The sequence below is a fragment of the Pungitius pungitius genome, chromosome 8, assembly GCF_949316345.1.
Source record: "Pungitius pungitius chromosome 8, fPunPun2.1, whole genome shotgun sequence".
In the NCBI taxonomy this organism is placed as follows: Eukaryota; Metazoa; Chordata; class Actinopteri; order Perciformes; family Gasterosteidae; genus Pungitius; species Pungitius pungitius.
In genome coordinates, this window is record NC_084907.1 from 18,038,127 (window position 1) to 18,059,278 (window position 21,152).

A 21,152-nucleotide genomic window follows, 5' to 3' on the forward strand; every position below is an offset into this window, starting at 1 on the left:
GAAAAATTTCACTCTCGTTGCATCATCCTCCCTCTGTGGGATCCCTCTCTCTCCTCCCCTTGCATTTGGTTTGGAGTTTGGTGTGTGTGTGTGTGTGTGTTTATGAGCTCATCCTCTCCTCTCTGGCCCAGAATCCACCACTCAGCTCAGGATGCGCACTCCGCCCCGCGATGTGCCCCGTTTTTTTGTAAAGACAAAAAATCGCAATCAATTGTGATCTTTGATTTTGATTGATTTTTCATGTAGGGAGGCAACATGTACCCCAGAAAAGGTCGCTTCTTACTTGAGTATACCCGACCACCAACGCTACACGGCACTGACACCGACACCCCTGTCCTGGGACAGTACAGAACTCGCCGAGCAACGAGAGGCGGAGCCAGAGCGGGGGGGGGGGGGAGTAGCGCAGTGAGCCTAATTTGTCAGGAAGGCCGTTGTCAAGGCAGCACGGCCTCCGTTGTCCATTATCATTGGAGGGGACTGTCAGATGTGGGCCGGCTGATGGCCGAGCAGGGAGCCAGTTAGTCACAGTGAGAGATGGCCGCGCCACACCAAAGGAAAGGAAGGAAAGTGCTCATGGGGCTACCCCGCGAGGATTAGCATGCTAACAGCAGGTTTGGTGTCATGAGGCCTGTCAGGAGGAGGAGGAGCCCGCTAGCTCCTCTGACCTCAGTGGCCTTTTCATTAAAACCACTGACCTTTACGTGCAGAAGGAGAGCGATAATGTAAAGGGATGGCTCTACCCACATGTTCATCTCGTTTCCCCTGCGAAGGGGTACATTCCGCGCAAATTGTCATTTTTGCGCACACATGTATAATTAATCAAGATACATATATATATGAACTATATAAAAAATAAATCTTTCAGTAACGCCTATGACATTACCATGAAATATACATTCATAGAAAAAAAATCTTTTTTTCACAAAAAGCTTTCAGGTTGATTGTTCAGTGGCACATATGGAATTCTACAGTCAAATCAGGGAGCTATTGTGTGTCGGTAATGGTTCTGGAAAAGACATTTCTACTATTTCCATCAAAAAACATCTCCTAAAATGTATGCGCAAGGTGGGTTCTTGTTCTTTTAATGTGGTCGGCTGACAACCCTCAACCAGGTTAAAACACAGTCCGTTTCGATGTTTCAATGACAGTAGGTCTTTTTGTTAGACACCTAGTCTACCAAGGATTAATTTTTTTTTTGACAAATGTCCCCTGGGAGAAGTAAATATTTTCAGTTTTCAAGGCTCTTGCATCATCCAAGTGTTATCGTGCTTTGTGCTGCATTTTTAAAAAATCTCCGCTTCAGGCCTTTTCAATCTTTTAGGTACGCTTAATACCACTTCCAAGCCCCCCTGCAAGTACCGGTGGCCGGTTCAGGAGATGTGCTATGCAATACTTTTGAAATGTTGGAAAAGCCTTACATGTTGTTTTGGAGAATTACTGTTATTTTACTGATGACATCATTTCTAATAAAAAGCCGTCCTGTGGGCAAGTGCACTTTAATCATTTAGCTTCATGTAATTTTTCCCTTAGGTTTACAGGGAATGGGGGGGGTGGGGGTGCAGACGGGGGTGGAGATGGCAAGAGGGGGGGGGGAGTGGACGGACACACAACGCCATCTATCCGACTCGTGGGAGTGTGCTCACCTGCATGTGTTTGCATGCGGGCGTGCATGTGTCTGTCGACGTCAACTGTGGTTGAACTCCACCGTGTGCAGGGAGCAGTGGAGAATTACGCCCTCCCCCAATATAACACACTGCTGTTTGTGTGTGTGTGTGTGTTTTGAACGTCACAGTATATTACTACCAATGCAAAATATCATTCATATAAGCAGTAGTTCACTTTTAATGGTTAATTCTAAATGTTCAAATACATACGCATATTTACGGCCCAAATTAACTGAAACCCTGATTTCGCTCCTGAAAACGGGTCCACAAGCACCTCTCTACTGCAGAGGCTGTGTAGGAAGAAACAGCAGCATGACAAAGCAGCATTATGAAGAGTCTATCACAGCTAGATTCTTGTTACGTATTATGGTCCAAAATATGTTTAGTTTAGTCTAATTTATATGTTCCAATTTTTTTTTTTGTTAATACTATTTCCAAAAAAGGTTTTTGAGGTCTTTATTACCTTTTAAACAGTTATTGTAAGATGTCCTCTCTCAAACACCCCATGAATGGACTTTCAATTAGCATTTTAGCCCACAGACAAGTGGCCCAAATACACCGAACTAATAATTTATTGATTTATGGTCCATCGATAGTTGGATTGATATTCTCAATCAAATGCTGGATAGAATTCTAATTGGCGTATCAGGGATTTACATAAGCCGCGTGTTATTCGTCGCAGACAGAGAGCGCGTCAAAGATCGTCGAGCATGTTTGACTTGTCGTGCATGTTTGGAATCTCCTGCGCTCTGCGACGACTGCCAGGTTTGGTCGTCCCTGATTCAAGCCACTTTCTCCCAATCTCTCTTCATGCTTATTTCATGCCCCCAATTAAAAATGCACCACGTTGACTTGTATAAGGAAGGTGGGAATGGAGGTTAGGGCTTTTCAAAGATCCCCCTCAATTATTCAAGATCAAGTTGGATTCCCGAAAATGGAGGCGGATAAATAAGTCATGCAGAAGTTTTTTTTAAGGTTTGGTAGCATCTGTAATGCAAAAATGTTTGGGGGGAAACTATAGAATAAAAAAGTCGTTGTTGTCAATTAGACTAGACAAGTTTTGCTCACATTGGCATCGCATATAGGGAAAGTACGTCAAGGCTTCCCCATCCTGCTGGCTGGAGAGCAGATCGAGCAAAAAAGAGAGAGCTGCAGAGGGAGATGGTGCAAGAGTGCGTAAAACGACAAGGAGCTCCTCTAAAGTCAGAGAGAGCGAAGGAAAGCAAGAGAGGGAAGCAGAATTAGAGAGATGTTGAAATGGGGATGATGTAAGAGAATGCGTGAAAAGAGGCGAGGGAGATCCATGGAAGCGAGTTCTTGTGGGGGGGGGTTGCACACAAAGACAGACAAAGAGTATCGAGAGGCAGAGCCGTACACGAGAACCAGAGCAGAGATTGTAAAGAGATGTGCGGACTAAAAATGGAGTTACAGAGAGATTGTTAGATGACAGACACCAGAGAGTGAGCAAAAGGAATGAAAGGAGGAGGGAGAGGCTGAGAAGAAAAGACAGAAAGAGATTTGAAAGATAGCCTCGGCAGATTGATAGCTTCTGGCCCAGTTCCATGCCAGGCTTTGACCCCTCTGTCCTCTGCTGTAATTTATAGGCTGCGTTTTGCCCGATTTAAGCACTACTCTGTGGCCATCATGGCACAAGACGGGGGAATGACCTTACTGAGACGGGAGCCGAATTAGACTCCTGCAGCTCCTGCCACCTCGGGGCTAAATAAGCAAGTGTCCTCCGTATTAAATGGATGTCTGACAACATGTTAATTGGACAGGTTTTTACTGTAAATCTCTGCATGTCAGCTCGAGCACTTTCTCCATGTACTTCATACATAACATAGTATTGTTGCTCGGAAGTATAATATAGTATTAAAGTTTTAGTGTGTTTAGAAGCTGCAAAAATAGATGAGTGTGCATTTGCAAAGAAGCTTCTTGCAGCATATCGGTTCAGTGAAACTGCCCTCAACAAACATCTGGCAAAAGGTTCTTTGCATTTAGGGTGATACAAACCATTGCTGTTCTCAGGGCCTTTCCAAAATGAAATAAAAATCACTTTTCATACAGCTGTATTTTTACTTAAAATGTTGAAAATGTGAATTTGTTATAAAAATGACAGAATGCACATAAATACAAACTTACGGTCTTAACTTTGGCAGAGAACTGAGCCGTATTGAACTCGACCCCATCTGTAATATAAAAAAAGATGCTTGAGTAAATATATTCTCCCCTAAAGACCTCTGTTATGTCTTTAAGGGAGGCTCTTGCCAATAAGCGAGGAAACATGACCTGGATTTAAGTAGGTTCAGATCGCTATGACTTGGTCGATGTAGGCCCCCCTGGCCCTAAGCATTCCCTATCTAATGATGTACCTATCTTTTATCCATATTGCGGCGCTTTTTATTTTATTTTGATAACCCTCTTTCCTTTCGTTTAATTCTTGTTAAAATATTAACTTTCAGCAAACATGAAACTTACTGTTGTTCACATTAACAACAATTAACACAAATGAATTTGGTATAGAATCTTTTTTTATTAAATATCAAGTGAGGGTTTTTATTTAAATAATTTTCTATTTATTTTTGAATCTGCCAATCACTGCACCTTATTATGTCTCAAGTCGTTCTTCACTCAGAGGTCTGGCCTGATTCCTTGAATGATTAGCTGCTGCCTTCCCATCAAATAGAAATTTAATGAAAAATCTTGTTTGCACTGTGGTTTCTTGTAAAGTAAATATGGCCCAGTGTGTATCTGGTGCGCCCTCTAGTAAACCAACTTGGCTGGCTAGCCGGTGGGCTCAGCTGGGTTTGTGCTTGGCCATTCAGAGCATTACTGCAAAGCACAAATCAGCCCAGGGAATGATCTGGACAGAAAGCCTTCAGCAAATTATTACAGATTTGCAATTTAATGGCTTCTGAGGTCTCTACCGGCCCCACACAGGTTCCCAACGAGACAGAGCCCATTAGTTTGGTCCTTTAATCACAGAACAGGAGATGGGAATCCTGGCCAAACCTATACATACCCCGCCTCACTTGGTGTGGAATTATTTCATGGGTTCATAGATAGAGAAGACTGCGTGTGTGTGTGTGTGTGTGTGTGTGTGTGTGTGTGTGAGTGTGAGTGAGGAGGAGAGAAAATCAGAGAGGGAAAACAATGAGTTCCTCTACGGATCGTTTTTCAATACCATGAGGACGCGCTGGGCAGTAGCAATTAATTTGGCAAAAGCTGTACCCAAAGCTAACAAAAGCCGACTTCATAAATAAAAATAGAGAATTAGTTTCCAATGTCATGTTCCAAAATTGTTTTCATCAAAAGTGGTTTCAATTTCAGTAAGGCCTGGAAACGTTTTACGCCGCGAGATTAAAATGATCATTTTTTATCAAACTAATTCAATTCAAACGTGACAAAGTAAATAATTAACCGATCATGTCTGTCCAGCGTAGTGAAGCAAAGTAGACTATGCGCCGCACAACAGGGCCTCAACTAAGCCTGTAAATAAACCACGTTGCCAGGGATATATTTCTTATATGCAGGCAGAAAGAATGTATTTTAGATAATGACATAACTCCAGTGACACTATTTGCAACAGACAATTGACGAGCGTTTCACAGGGTGTTTAAAGAAGTCTTTTCCCACAGCTGTAGTTGCCCTGATTAATGTGCCACCGATGCAAAATGCAGAAACTATCACTCAATCTGCCTTTCAATGTCCCAATTTGTCGAAGAGGAAGCCAAGCTTTCTAAATGAGCTGGATAAAAGTGGCTGCCAAAGGGGATGAATATATATAATTATCTGTGTCTGGAGCACCAACAAAGGGACTTTGAAAATCAACGTTGTGAGCCAGAGGCTTCATTAGCCCGACGACAACAAAATGTCTCCTCGACTTGGAGGCTAAAAGACGCAGGTTAGCTGAGAAGCCTGCAGACACGCGCGGACTCCTTTAGCACAACGCTAACTGTTTGGGATTTAGTAGCTGCTTAACGCGCTAAAGTTGATATGCTAATGTGCTAATGTTCTGTTTGAATTATCAGGTGATTTAAGAAGTGGCTGACTGCCGTTTTGTTGGTCTTGCGCATCGACGCGATGGAAAGGACGGATAACTGTGTTTACTTAAGCGTATGGAAATCCCTGGATGTCTTTCATGTGTCCTCTCTGTAGCGACCAGTGGCCCATGTTAGCTTTGCAAACATCTTAATTGTGTTAAATGGACGAAAAAGCGGGGAAGATTAAACGCCACTAATGTGTGTTGCGGGAGAGTGTACTATTCCCGGGACGATGCTTTTGTTCACTTTGCAGGCGAGAGAGTTTCACCTTCAAACTCAATGCGGACCAGAAACCTCGTCATTGTGTGTACCTAAAACAATGCCGTCTCTCGCTCTAACTGCTTCATGCAGTCATTGTCATTTCTTTGAATTTCTCTTTGTGATCGCCTCTCTCCATCCTCCTTACTCTCTTTGTTCATCCCTCCCATTTTCTCTCATTCTTTCTCTCTGGCTTTTCCCTTTGTAGCGCCATGTCTCCTCATCACTCTCTCACCCTCTCTCTCTCTCTCTCTCTCTCTCTCTCTCTGTCTGTCTGTCTAAGCGTCAGATAAGCTCACTGGGGGAGACTTTAGAGGACTCTCCATCTGTGTATAAATAGCTCTGGATGAATTATTGAGGGACCTGGGGTTGCTAATAATCCCCCAGGACCCATCTGACAATGACACAGAAGATGGAGGGAAAACAATTACGCAGGCTTTCTCCTTCAGAAGAGTGGGAATGGGGAGTGTGGGGGGGGGGACTCGATGGCCTGTGGGAGCCTCCTAGCGGGGCCCAACATCTTGGCTAATAAACCCAATTAAGTCTCCGGAATCAATCGGAGCCCCAGGGGCGTCTTCTCTCTTCCTTCCCCGGACGGCGTGCAACAACAGGAAGTGTAATGATTCATGTCCCCCCTTCTGCGTCGGATCGTCCTCTCGTCTCTGTCTCGCAGGTTGGCGAGGCGGACGGGACAGGACAGGATGTCCGCCGAGGCAGGATAATAGGACAGGGAGTGGAAGGGAGAGGAGAGGGGAGTCGAAAGGAGAGGATAGGTGCACGGAGGAATATTAATGGGGGTATTTATCCTCTAAGTGTTTTACCAGGGGGACAAGACATGGGACTGCTCCCATGACAGAGTTAAAGAACTTTGTCTTCTCTGTGATTTATGATTCATCAGTAGGCAGATTTGTTATTAATTGGCTTTGCCACGTCAAGGCTGAACGCTGAGATGTTCAGCCTTGACGAAGCTATCGTGTCTGGTTTTTCAGAGAGTTTTAGTGTCCCGTGTTGATTTAACCTCCGTTTTTTTTCCCCTTCGCCAAGTCATTCCGATTTTGTTTATTTACATTTGAAAAGCCAAGTTTGAGTCTTCGAACCTTTTCGGGTCAAAATGGCTGAGGGAGTATGAGGGTGATGTCTGCCTGGACGGTGGGGACAGCTCAAGACGCTCGGTGTGTGTGTGTGTGTCTTCTGCCGAGAACGGAGCTTTCGCCAAGTGTGTGTGTGAGTATTGCGTTACAATTGTGCGCATGTTGTTTAAGAAGGTTTTTTACTTTGTGGATTGAGTGTGGATATAAACGTTTGTGTGTTTTCTGTCCCGACTCTCAAGTGGCGTGGGGGGGGTGAGCGGTGGTCTGGGTGGGGGGGACGACACTGTCCTAATGATGCATTTTCTACGCCATTGATTCAGTGGCTCGGCTCCCCAGTAAATCCTTCACATGCAACACATTAAACGCCGGCCCTTTTTCCTTGTTCGACAATCGATTAGCACAGCTTAGAGACGGACACTCTGGAAGCGAGGGAAGAGATGGGACTTGTTATCTTCAGGGACTCACAAACAAATAAACACTCACACACACACACACACACACACACACATGGATAACAATTGACGGTAATCGTTCTTTTTCTCTTTTTTTGTCATTAAAATGTAAATCCATCAGTGCTTGCGTCAAAGTGTGTGACAACTTGTTTTATTTGCTATTTAAACCTTTGATCTTTGGGTCACTGTCTGCATTTTAATATGGAGGATGCCTGCATCTTACTCTCTAGTTTTTCTTTTAGTACTTTACTGCTTCCTTAATGTACCACTGTGTGCAGATACAGGAGTCTCGCATTTAATTTTTATTTAAGAGGTTTTCTTTTATTTTAAGTTCTACATATTTCTTCTACACTACTATATTTGAAGATCTTCATATGCTCAACCCCAGAGAGCAATTCAGAAACAACTGGAGCCAATATTGATCTGAATTATATGTTCTGTACTTTTAGGAGTGGGGGTAAAATGGTGCAGACGTACAGTAGGGCTGTCCCTTTGAGTTCCATGCTTCCTAATAGTTATTGACTTTTGGTCTATCCAATTCCAATCAGTGGCATGCTTGTTTTCTATGTTACGGGTTATTCTCCAAAGAGAGGACTGGGATCTGCATCAAGTCGCCTATCGGAAAGCTGGGACTGTTGTCATATTATAAACTGCATAATAGTGCCCCTTAATTTGGCTTCACTGTGCTGAAATCATATCATACTCCAAACGAGCATTCTTAATCCATGAAACAGCTTCTTCACATTTTATCCAAAATAGTTCATTGTGTGAAGTTTTGTGGGGGTTTTGAGTTGGTCTTTCCTCAACACACTGATCGGGCGTTTCCCCATCAAACTAGGTGCATCTCAATATATACGTATATTATACATGTTCTAACAGATTTTATATAAATATATTTATTTTGCAATATATTTATCCATTAACATAATATATTTATTGTTTGTAATTTGTATTGGATATGTAATGCAATGTAGCCTTTTTTTAATTGAATCACACTGGGATGTTTACCAAAACTGATTGGCTGGCCCTACCAAAAAAAATCCACCCTTTCCCCTAAAAATAGCCTCCATCCTATTTTTTTCCATTGTGAGTAATAATCTGAAAAGTCAACAAAAGGTGAATGGGACATGAGCAACTGGTGCTCCATTTATTGAACTCCTACTCTTTGCTAAACCCAAAGTGCTGGGATTTTCATTTTGATGGGTGAATTGAGCATTGAAATGAAAAATTGCTATACGTTATTTAAGATAGACCAGTCTACAGTTTTTATTTCATCCAACACATTCGAATGTATACGAGTATCGCAAAGGAACTGTTAAACAGAGACATTAGAATGGTAAGACAAGTTTGACATTTAGAAAAATATAATCTGTTGGAGTTATTTGCAATTGTGATATTGGGAGTGAAATTTACTGCAATTCATTTTTTTATCATTTATTTTGAAGCAGATAAGCTTTACAGCAGCAATCACACGGCTCATACTGAGTGTTAAAACAGGAATCAGGACATTTCATAACAGACTGTTTTTCCACTTAGTGGTGCTTGTTTTCTACCATATGACTAAAACACAAGGCTTTATACGCTATTCCTCCCACCACATGCGTCAAGACTTTTCATCTTTACTCGACTGACTCGAGAGTGAATTGAAGAGTTTTATCTAAGCCTTAGCACTCACAAAAATCCACCCAGAACCTGCTTGTCTTAAGGTTGATCTTTTAGAAAGGAAGAAAAAAAACATCCTTCTGTTTATTGAGCAAAGACTGTCCTTGGTCAACCCTTTCAATGGGAGATAAGTGCTAACACAACTGAGGTAAGAGGAGATGTGGAGATTTCTATTGACTGACTGAAATTGGACAGCCTCAAACAAAGTTTCACACCAAAGTCTTCCAGGGCCTCGTGGTGGATAAAGCTTTTTAATGCTATTGACTGTTTTTAAGGCTCTCACCAAGATGTTCTGAAATATTTAAATGATTACTGGGAGCTTCTTCCCTGTCTGTGGCTGGGAATAAAAGGACGGAGTGAGAGGAGGGAACTTTTTATGTCAGCTTTTTACAATCCCTGAATTAATGGGCACAAAATAATTAGAGAATTCTGTGCAATAACATTGTCCCCGAGCTCTCGAGTCTTGGGTGGCGACGGGCAATGCATGCTGGTAAAAAGTGATTCATGTGTCCAGTAATGCTCAGAAGTGTTAATTCAAGAACTCATTAGTAGTCAGTTTTTTAATACCATCATGATTAGTTTCAAAGGGGAATTTTTAAGAGATTGTTTCTGTAGGGGTGGGTCGGTAGGGCTCCGGACACAGACACACGATGACAGGGTGGTCGGTTTAAATATATTTATTTTACTTCCGCTCGCAGGAACGCCGCTCGCTCGGTCGGTCTTCCCCCCCCTCGCTCGCCCCTGCCTCACTGCTATAAAGGGGAGAGCACACACACACATGTCATTATCCCCAGGTGATTGTTATTATTTTCACCTGGCACTGTTCCCCGAGCCACTCCCCCTCTCTCCCACCTGCAGCCGGGCTGAAACCACACCCGCCACCACATACCCCCACCGCCCGACTTAGGCCGGGGAGCCGTCCGGCCTAGCTTACTCCCCCCCCCCTCCCTCCAGCGGGCGGGAGAGGAAGTCCGCCACGACCATCTGCGTCCCCGGCCTATGGACCACCTTGAAGTTAAAAGGCTGCATGGCCAGATACCACCGAGTGATCCGGGCGTTAGTATCCTTCATGCGGTGGAGCCATTGGAGCGGGGCGTGGTCCGAACAGAGGGTGAATGAGCGTCCCAGGAGGTAGTAGCGCAGGGAGCCCACCGCCCACCGGATGGCCAGGCACTCCTTCTCCACCGTGCTGTACCTGGCCTCCCTCTCCGACAGTTTCCGGCTGATGTAGACCACCGGGCGGTCGACCCCCTCGACCTCCTGGGACAAAACGGCCCCCAGCCCTCTGTCCGACGCGTCGGTCTGCAGCACAAACGGGAGAGAAAAGTTAGGTGTGTGGAGGAGCGGCTCCCCACAGAGAGTCTGTTTTACCTTCTCAAACGCCCGCTGACACTGCTCCGACCACTGGACCGGATCTGACGCACCTTTCCGGGTCAGGTCGGTCAAGGGGCTGGTGAGGTCCGCAAACCCGGCGATGAACCGTCTGTAGTAACCTGCCAGCCCCAAAAACTGCCTCACCTCCTTTTTCGTCTTGGGGCGCGGGCAGGCTGCAATTGCCGCTGTCTTGTCCACCTGGGGACGCACCTGCCCCCCCCCCAAGTGGTACCCCAAATACCGTACCTCCCTCCGTCCAACTGCACACTTCCCCGGGTTGGCGGTGAGCCCGGCCCGCCTCAACGACTCCAGCACCGCGTCCACCCGCCGCACATGCTCCGCCCAGGTGGTGCTGTGGATAATGACATCATCCAGGTAGGCGGCTGCATATGCGGCGTGCGGACGCAGCACCCTGTCCATGAGGCGCTGGAACGTGGCCGGAGCACCGAACAATCCGAAGGGAAGCATGGTAAATTGGTACAAACCATACGGAGTGGAGAAAGCCGTTTTCTCTCTGGACTCTGGGGACAGGGGAATCTGCCAGTAGCCCTTAGTTAAATCCAGGGTCGTAAAAAAACGTGCAGTGCCCAGCCGGTCCAGGAGTTCGTCGACCCGGGGCATTGGGTAAGCATCGAATCGTGACACGTCGTTCACCTTGCGGTAGTCCACGCAGAACCGCACAGTCCCATCCTTCTTGGCCACCAGAACGATGGGGCTGCACCAGGCGCTGTTGGACTCTTCTATTACCCCCATCTCCAACATAGCCGCCAATTCCTCCCGAACCACTTTTCTTTTGTGTTCGGGTAGTCTGTAGGGTCGTGACCTCACCGTCACCCCCGGGGGTGTCTCGATTCGGTGCGCTATCAGGTCGGTGCGGCCTGGCCGGGGGGAGAACACATCAGCAAACCGCTCCTGCAACTGGGCAATGTCTGCTCTCTGGTCCTCGGCCAGGGTGGTGGCCGCCTCCAGCGTCGGTGGCCGGTGGTACCGGACCCACGCCGCCGTCCGGGCCGGGAGCCCCTCCACGAACTGCTCCAGTACCACCGCCTCCAGGACTTCTGCCGCTGTCTCCACCCCCGTCGGCCGGAGCCACCTGGCGGCGGCGTCCCGGAGCCGCCGCCCGTAGGTGAACGGCCGATCCTCTGGCCCCTGCCTGGCCCCCCGGAATCGCCGCCGGTGGTCCTCGGGCAGCAGCCCCAGCCGGTCGACCACGGCCTTCCGCACGGCCGCATAGTCTCTCCGAGCCGCCGGGGGGAGCCCCATGGCCGCCGTCTGCGCCTCCCCGGTCAGGAGGGGCACCAGCCTGACCGGCCACTCTTCCTCCGGCCAGCAGCATGCCTCCGCCGTCGCCTCGAAGGCCTCCAGGAAGGACTGGGCGTCGTCCTCTGCCGTCATCCGGTGGAGGGTCAGGCCCGCCATCGCCGTCGGGCCCGGTGGTGGTAGCGGGGGTCCCGACCGCGACACCAATAGCTCCAGCGCCTGGGCCTGCCTCCCCACCTGGGCCTGGAGCGCACCCAGGAACTGCCGGTTAGCCTCGGCCTGGTCCCTCTGGATCGCCGCCAGCTCCCCAATCATCTGGCCCAGTGCCAGCGCAGGTTGGGCCGGCATCGCCTGCTGTCCCTCATCCGCCATTCCCCGCGTTGGGTGCCACTGTAGGGGTGGGTCGGTAGGGCTCCGGACACAGACACACGATGACAGGGTGGTCGGTTTAAATATATTTATTTTACTTCCGCTCGCAGGAACGCCGCTCGCTCGGTCGGTCTTCCCCCCCCTCGCTCGCCCCTGCCTCACTGCTATAAAGGGGAGAGCACACACACACATGTCATTATCCCCAGGTGATTGTTATTATTTTCACCTGGCACTGTTCCCCGAGCCACTCCCCCTCTCTCCCACCTGCAGCCGGGCTGAAACCACACCCGCCACCACAGTTTCCCTTGTAGGGCTGTAGCTACTGCTGAGGTCAGCTAGGTCACGGTCTCTATTGTTTTAGGGAATTCTTTTTTTTAATAATCTTAATTACATGCACGATGGTAGGACTGAATATAATACATAACAGGACATTGCCATCAAAAGGTAAAGATTTAAACAGACCACCTAGTGAAACACATCAAGTGTCCCGAGCGTGTAGAAGAACAGTGCTCATCATGGCAAATGCCCTCCCCCAGATTAGTTTTTTTTTATGTCCCTTTTGGGCTCCTGTAGAAAGCGTGGGCCCCAAAACCACCAAGTTTAATAGTTGTAAATGATGGATTCAGATCTTGAGAACATTTAATAAAAACACATGACATCTCTGGAGATTTAAGTGGATATACGTGGTTTCCCCAACGGTCAACTTGTTGGTAAACGACAGCTCGTCAAATACACGCCTCCCACAGTCAACGTGGTCAAAGCCGACCGACGTGGTCCAACGCGGCTAACGTTCACACAGCCTGCTGACGGCTGGTGTCTTCTTTCCCCCGCCAGTCACCGTCTCCCAACATTCCCATGCTGCTTTCTTTCGTCTTCTCCACATTCCTCGCTCACTGTCCCTTCCTGTCTCTCTTCCCTCTCGGTGGGTGTGTGTCCCTTTAGGGTGTCTGCAGCGGTTGAGATAAGAAGCGAGTGTAGGACACAGGGGGATGGTGTTCACAGACGCTAGGTGATCGTATCTTCTCTCTCTCTCTCTCTCTCTCCCTCATCGAGCGACCCTCGCTGTTCCGCTCTTCCTCTCTGCTGTTCTCCTCCCCCTCTTTCTCTCTGCTCCCTTGCCCTTCTTTCCCTGCCCCCCCCCCCCATCTCTCACCTCTCCACTCCTCTCCTCTTGTCTCACACACACACACACACACATTCTCTCAGATCCCCTCTGCGCTGCTGTTGATTTGAATTTGAAGTGATGGGAAACCAAATTGGCAGCATTGACAGCAGAAACAAACAGCTTATCTCTCTCTCCAGGGCCAATATGGGTCTTAGTCAGATACTATAGCTGCTGCCAGCAGCTGACTTGTGACAATGATGATAAATTGAACCTTTGTTGACTGTCACTTTTCATGTGTGTGTGTGTGGGTGTGGGTGTGAGAGAGAGTTTGTGACTGTATTTGCATTCATGTGTACATGCAAGCTTTTCCTCTTCATACGTGTGTGTGTGTGTGTGTGTGTGTGTGTGTGTGGCTGCATGAGTAAATATAAATGCAACACCAAAGCACAATGTTGAGGTACTTGTACTCTACTTTGTTCTTTTGGTTTCAGTTGTCTAGAATTCCACATCGGAACATATTGGTATTTTTGTCCACAATATATTTTCGCAAATTTTATAGATGACATTTTTTTACAACATATAAGCTGATCATATTGAGTGACAGTTTTTATGGATGAATACAGTGATTCCAAACTAGATGGTAAACTTCCTCCTATGGACATTTTTAATTGATTGATAATAATTGATAAGAGGCCAAGTGCACAGGACTCTTCTTTCAACAATGTTATCTACAGGTACGTCAATCATTTTCCAACTTAACAGAATATGTCAATAGCAAAATTTAATTTAATTCCTTAGCAGCGGTCAAGGCATACTTGACGTCTTCAGACGAGGAGTAGATTTACGGTGTGGCCTTGCTGAGTCAGAATACTTCTTCTGCTGCTGGATGTACTGGTTTGCCGAGGAGGGGCGCGTTCTCCAAACATGCAAATGAGTGTCAGGCATGTGAATCACGGGCCGGCTTGTGATTCCTTCGGGACAGTGCAGGCATGTAGCGTTAACGCGACAGGCCCGGAGAGGATGAGGAGGTAGCCCAGCTGTCAGTGGCCGGCTCCCACTTCGACTAATGAGAGAGAGAGAGAGGCCCGTTAATTAAAAACACAAACAGGCGGAGCTCCCCGGTGTCCCGCCATCAGGACGCCCCGGGGTTAAAGACACGAAGCCAAGGGGATCCAAGGCATGCTGCTTCTACATACAACAGTACACGGGGCTGCCCTTAACAATAAATAGCCTCCAGTATGCAAGAAGAACAAAGTGAAGCAGAACTGGGAAGAGATATGCGTTAAACTGCACTAAGGCTGTGTTTTATGAGGGATAATAGTCTATAGTGAGACCTTGATGTTCCCAGAACAAACTCTGCTTCTTTTGTCTCTTTGTACTTGTGTGAGTTGCATGGAAAGGTTTGTCAATGTCTGCGAGGAGACTTCTGTGATCCAAAAATGTAAAAAAAAAAATCTTGCAGCTCTTGTGTTTATGTCTTGCTCATTGTTCACTAAAGGCACCTCAAAATGCTCCAAATGTCTGTTAATATCATCTGTCCAACCGCAGAAACTAATTCTTCCTAGTGTATCTTTTTCTCTTTCACTGAATTGTATTGAATCCAGTTTAATATTTAACAGTACAATACATCTTTTTTTTTCAGATTCTGAACCACAGAAAAATACAGAACAAAATAATTGAATCCAATTGAACTGTGTCACCGCAGCCTATTGTGAAATTGTCTATGTGTTTTATTAAACTGTCAAACACATGAATCATTAAGCCTGATCTGCAGATTGACACGTTGTCAGCCCTGTGACAGTGGCGTGCGCCTTGCTGTCAACAGGAGGTGGCGAGGGACGGCTTACAAGCTCCCCACGGCTTCTCCTCCTTCTTCTTCTTCTTCATCCTTGCCTCCTGCTTCTCCATCTTCCTTTCACCCCCACATGTCAGCCCAGGTGCTAACAAAACTGAGCATTGTGGGTAGTCTCGCAACATATGGAACAGATGAATGAAGGAGGAATGAAGGGAGGAGAGGGGAAGGAGGCGGAGGCGGGTGTGTGTGTGTGTGGGGGGGGGGGGGGGGGGGGATTGGGGGCTGTCATGGAAATGTCTATCCCTGTCACAGCAGCTAGAAGAGTGCGATGGACGAATGGATAACCGCTATGTCAGACTGCCAGGGAGGGAGCTCAGTCCGATGCGATACGTTTTGCAGACATTTTCGGGTCTCACTTTTGGTGTGTTTTTTTTCTTTTTCTCGCATGCATACGGGTCACGTTTGTGTACATATGAATGTTCCATTTGTTCTGTCGCCGAAATGCTATTCACTGCACAGACGCACACACACACACACACACACACACACACACAAACGCGAGCGAATTCCCAGAGCGGCAATGTAGACAGAGTTTGAGAGCTATGGCTGCAGGCACACTCTGTGCGTGTGTGTGTGTGTGTGTGTTGTGTTTGGCTATTCACTGGTGATTGCTGCAGCCCGCTCTCTCTCTCTCTCTCTCTCTCTCTCTCTCTCCTTCCCTTTTCCTTTTCTCAATACACGTAACATAATAATCTCCCTTTTCTTTCTCTCTTGCTGTATTTCAGGCTGTGCCTTCCTCACCTACTGTGCCAGAGAGTCGGCCCTGAAAGCCCAGAATGCATTGCACGAGCAGAAGACCCTGCCAGGGGTAAGTCGTACACAAGGAACCCCATGTGGACCCATATGCAAAATCTTTCACAATCATCTCTTGGCTTCACTCGGGTGAACACGTACAAACACAGATACTTGTCTTTCACATAAAATGCTTTCTATTCATTTAAAATCAAAGGGGTCTGACGGTCTTTGCCATGCTTGTCATATTCTGCTCATCACTGGCTGTACACCAGACATGAGCACAGCCCCCCCTTTCTCTTAAATATCCATCCTGTTCCTGCCCCCCCCCCCCCTCCCCCCCTCCCCCTTCACTGCCTCGCTCTCTCTTCCCTTTGACAGTCACACACACACACACAAACCCACAGGGAGGAACCACACACAGCATCGCATTGTAGGCATCCTATTTATAGTCCATCCTCTTGTTTGTGTAAACGTGTGTGTGTGTGTGTGTGTGTGTGTGTGTGTGTGTGTGTGTGTGTGTGTGTGTGTGTGCGTGCCATGTCTGGTAGATGTAGACTATTTTGTACATTTGTGTGGACGCTCTGCAATGAGACTGTACATCATGAATGTACATCACCCCAGCATCAGGTGCACGCAGGGCTTCAGGTGATGCCACTCAAAGTAGAAGCAACTCATGTCCCCTTTAAATACTTGGGTCCTTGCCACACATGCTAGTGGACTTTTGACATTCTTTTGAAAAGGTAGATATTCAATTGATAGCATGACTGTGTTTCTGTGACTGGTTGTGTGTGTGTGTGTGTGTGTGTGTACGAAGACGTGTGTGCATTGTGAGCATTTTCATTTGTGGAAACAATTCAATATTTGTGTGGGAGCGTGCAGATGTGTGTGTGTCTGTAATGCATTTCAGTTTGCTTGAGTACGCACGCACTTGAATGCACACGCATCTGCGCCTACGTGTGTGCCTGCACGCGCCCGTCAGCGCCTGTGTGTGTGTGTGTGTGTGTGTGCGCGTGGGGAAGTTTTGATGCGTCTCTGTCAGGCCTGGCTCGGTTTGCTCTGTTCGTTTTTAATGACGCCTCCAGGGAAGCTGACAGTCGCCGTGTTGAGCGCACAGCCTTTGATGTGAGTGATTATGACATCACAGACGTGCAGCCTAGAAGAGCGGAGGAGTGGGGATCGGTGCTCCCGTTTCTTTCTTTTTTTTTTTACACTTCCCATATTATTCAGAAAGAAAAGATGGGAAAAGAAGGAAGGGAGAGAGATTAAATATTTGGCCAAAACCAGGATGCGATTTTGCGGATTGATGTTTTTGCGTCGGTTGCTATTGCTTGACACGGCACCAGAAGTAGGGCCACAAAAGAAACCCTTTTTTAAAGATTCTGTCTGTACATCTTTAAGGGAAAGAACGAATTTGATTTGACGAGCTACATTGTAATGCATCAATCAATGCGTCATATAATCTGTCACTAGCGTTCAACATTGCTTAAGAAGGAAATGCCTTTGCCAGCGGAGGACAGTCTCAGGTTTGCATTTGATCTGTGGTGTGCGTTTAGTAAACAAACGTTATGCCATAGGACAGACCTGGATACTCAAACCCTGAAGCAGTGCATGCAGAGGTGCAGAGACTCAGAGAAACAAGCAAAACAGAATAAATGAGTACATTAGAAAGAGGGCGAGGAAACACAGTGGGAGGTTTTATGACACGCGACTACCCCCCCTCTTTCCTCAGGTTTTCTCCACCTGCCTTCTTCTCTCCCTGCTTCCATCCTTTATCAATATCCCACACACAGTCCAACACAACCAAAACCACGCAAATTAAAGCCTCTTTCCCCCTCTCTTTGCCTCCTGATGCGCTTTTTATTGTCAAAGTCGCTCCCCGTGAAAAAGTTTTTCGCCATCTTGCTTCTTTTTCTGCCAGATGAGCCGAGAGAAGAGGGGATTTGGCTTCCTAGAGGAAATGTCCTGCCAGCATGGCTGTAGGCTATTGGTGTAGCTCAGAGAAAGTAGTAAGGGCTGCCTTGTTGGTGTGTGTGTGTGTGTGTGTGTGTGTGTGTGTGTCAGGGGAGCGATCGGGTAAACAAGCGACAACCAAAATACTGACATTAAAGTGACACTGATATTGAACTGTTGGTGATCGATGACAAATTGTTTTCGCATCCTTCATTGCATTATAGTGCTCAAACTACACAGATGTATGATTTATGCTGGTGGAGAGGAAGTTTCTGCTCACATAATTAAATCCGCACTCCTGGCACAGAAACCCTGGCATAGTTGGACATTCAAAACATTTAAGAGATACATTTAAATTAAATCTATTGGGAGTGGCTTTCGTATTAAAAAAAAATGCTGGAAAGTTAAAGGTTTCGGTAAGTTATGAAGTCTGGCAGATAGAGAGGGGGCCATTGTAAACTTTATTGTACTCCTTATGTCGTATTATCTAGATTTAAAAACAACAATCAAATCATATCTAAAATCTGTTTTTGTTTTTATAGTTCCTGATTAGTTTTTTCAGATCCAGCCATTCAGATCGTATAGTTATCTGTAATTATATTGCATGCATACTTTAGATACAATGAGCTGGAATACAAATGAAAATGAAAAATGAAATACACAAGATTACCTCAACTTCCGGGATACCCGCCTGTACCCCTCCATTCCTGGAAACATACCGTCACAGTCAATATAATGACCGATATCACAAACAGAAAGCGCAGCTATGGGCAGATAAATGGCGTTTTTTTTTCTGAGACAGGCCAAAAATGAGGCGCGTCCCAAACACCGGAGCCTGGCTACCATTTCTATGTGATCCCGCACTCCAGTTTCAGACTCTCACTACAGCGAGAGGCATTAAAAGCCTCTATTGATTCTGGCAAAAGTCCTCAATAGTGGGAGGACGTATTTCTATGTGTTTGTGTGTTTGTGTGTTTGTGTGCGTGCGTGTGTGTGTATGTGTATGTACACCCAGCACAGATATTCTCCAGCAACTCCTCTCTCACACATATAAACACACACACACGCATTAACTAAGCTTTACGGTCGTGTTGTACTCAATGTCAATGCCATATGCCCCATATACTATACACAGTGCACTATAAGAGCATGTGCTCCCTGATATTAAGGCACAGCCTTCCATGTGAGGATAATGTGCAGGTACAAAGAATACCACAAATGCAGGCACTCACACAACAAACCCGTTTCGGCAATATAAACGAGTCCATTCATAAACATGATACTCTTAGAAAGGTGTGTGGGGGGGGGGGGGCAGGGATAAAGTAAAAAAGGGAGCAAGAGAGAGAGATTAATACGGTGTCGATTGAATTGCACTGTAATAGTCAGCCAGATGAGAAAATATAGAACACTGTGAATCAATGCGTCATTTCAGAGAGCCTTTGACACACACACACACACACACACGCACACACACACACACATAATGGATAATGGAGCACATATACACACAGTTTTGAGCCCAGGGGCGAACAAACAACAGAGAAGTCGAAAAAGCAAATGAATAGCAGGAGGGAAGAAAGAGGGAGGGGTTGATGAAGTAAGGTTGGAGAGAGGGGGGGGGGGGGGGTGGACGGAGGTCGAGGTGCCTCCATACCAACTGATTTGTGTCTGTTTCTTTTATCACCCCTCCCACTTCTCTCAGTTGAGACAATGCCCGGGAAGGAAATCTATGACATTGATTGGCTGCTGCGGCCCAATTTCATGGCAGCTTTTTCTCAATAAGTCGCCCTCATTGGTCAATAACTGCCAGACTCCACAGGTGACGCAGGTGAAGGGGTGTTTTGGAGGGAGGGGTTGGAGGTGCTTTGTTTCAATACAGTAGTTCACTTCTTTGTGTAGATTTAGATTAGAGGTGCAGTGTGCAGGAAGAATAGCTGCACGTCCACATGACTTATGCTGCAATCCTCCCCCCCCCCCGCCTTCTCCCCAAGCCATCACCTCATCAACTATCCTAATCACCCTTATCCAAAAGAAAACTCTTAGCCACATACTGTAACACACTCCAATTAATAGTCACTGAGAGTATGCTGGAGCAATGCACAAGCATCAATAGGGAGGGATATATACTTTCTTTTTTTATAAACTTGTGAACTTAATTTGCAACTTATTTCAGTCTGCCAACAATGCAAAGGAAGAGAAGCACGTACCGACAGTTGTCAGTGTGACTAAAGAATCAACAGTTTCCAGTGCCCAAACCACAGAAAAGCTTTTGAAATGAGGCAGCATGCAGCCTGAATCTGGCACTTCATGAGCCTGCAATTAAAATTTGAATTAGTTTCTCCCACAAACGGTACAAAGTAGAAAGACTTCTTGAAAGGGTTTGTAATACATTCCGAATCAACCACAGATCCCGTCCTCCAATTTGTCCTTGCACGTGATCTATATTTATTGTACTGGGTGTTTTGTGGTTTTGTCTCAGCTACGTCGAATCCTATCAGACAATAATCAGATTCTAACTATGTAAAATGTTATGTTCTTCTTTCAACATAACAGAGTGGAAGTACTTGACTAGCAACTAACCTCAAGACCTTTGGAATGGAACATTAAATCTGAGCCAGATGTTATCGACAAACATCAGCGGCCAAATCTCCTAATGCTATAGCTGAATGGAAGCCAGTTTGCAAATTCTTGTGCAACGCATAGCGGAAGATTAATGCCCATGGCCATTTGGTTTGATGGATTCATGTATTGATTTATGCACATTTGGGTTTAAGGAGTCTTTTTAATCCAACCAAAGTGAGCATCTGAACCAGTACAGATCCTTAAATTAAAAAAAAACACAACATTTGAAGAGGTCCGCTTTTTAGCAGAGATTCTCCAATGAGACGTACAACCATCACATATTGATGAAGCATCGAGGTGTCCACAAACCGCGTCGTTATTGGTTGAAGCCCTTAAAGGGGTCAAGCCTGACTGGTGCCATAATTGTAACAAAGATAATTACAAGCCTACACACCATCTTTTCGTACAAAGTCTGAACGCTCCCATTATCATTGGGCTCCAGGCCTGATGTTACAACCTCCCATTGCCAAGTGGAGTTTGAGCAGATTGTGGAAATGAGAAAAAATGGTCAGTCCGCAGGCGGCACTTCACTTTCCTCCAACAGTCCAACTCGTTTCAGAAGTGGTGCACGCCTTCTGTTGGGCCAATGGGCCGATGATCCGTGCGTGAAATGACACGCCTTCATACGGTCACTAAAGTGCGTGCGGTGTCATAGCTGCGACCCACTTTTTTTTATCTTGCTGTCATCATGTAAAAAAGGAAAGTTCCCACG

General features: G+C 46.3%; 1 protein-coding gene across 6 annotated transcripts in view; it reads left to right on the forward strand.

The window, feature by feature from the left end:
• Nucleotides 1–21,152, forward strand: part of celf4 (CUGBP, Elav-like family member 4) — a 66,597-nt gene that overhangs the window by 4,426 nt on the left and 41,019 nt on the right. For all 6 annotated transcript variants that reach the window (XM_037490580.2, XM_037490583.2, XM_037490581.2 and 3 more), the window contains exon 2: nucleotides 15,859–15,941. In XM_037490580.2, the coding sequence (XP_037346477.1) occupies nucleotides 15,859–15,941 (83 nt within the window). The remainder of the gene's footprint in view (nucleotides 1–15,858; nucleotides 15,942–21,152) is intronic.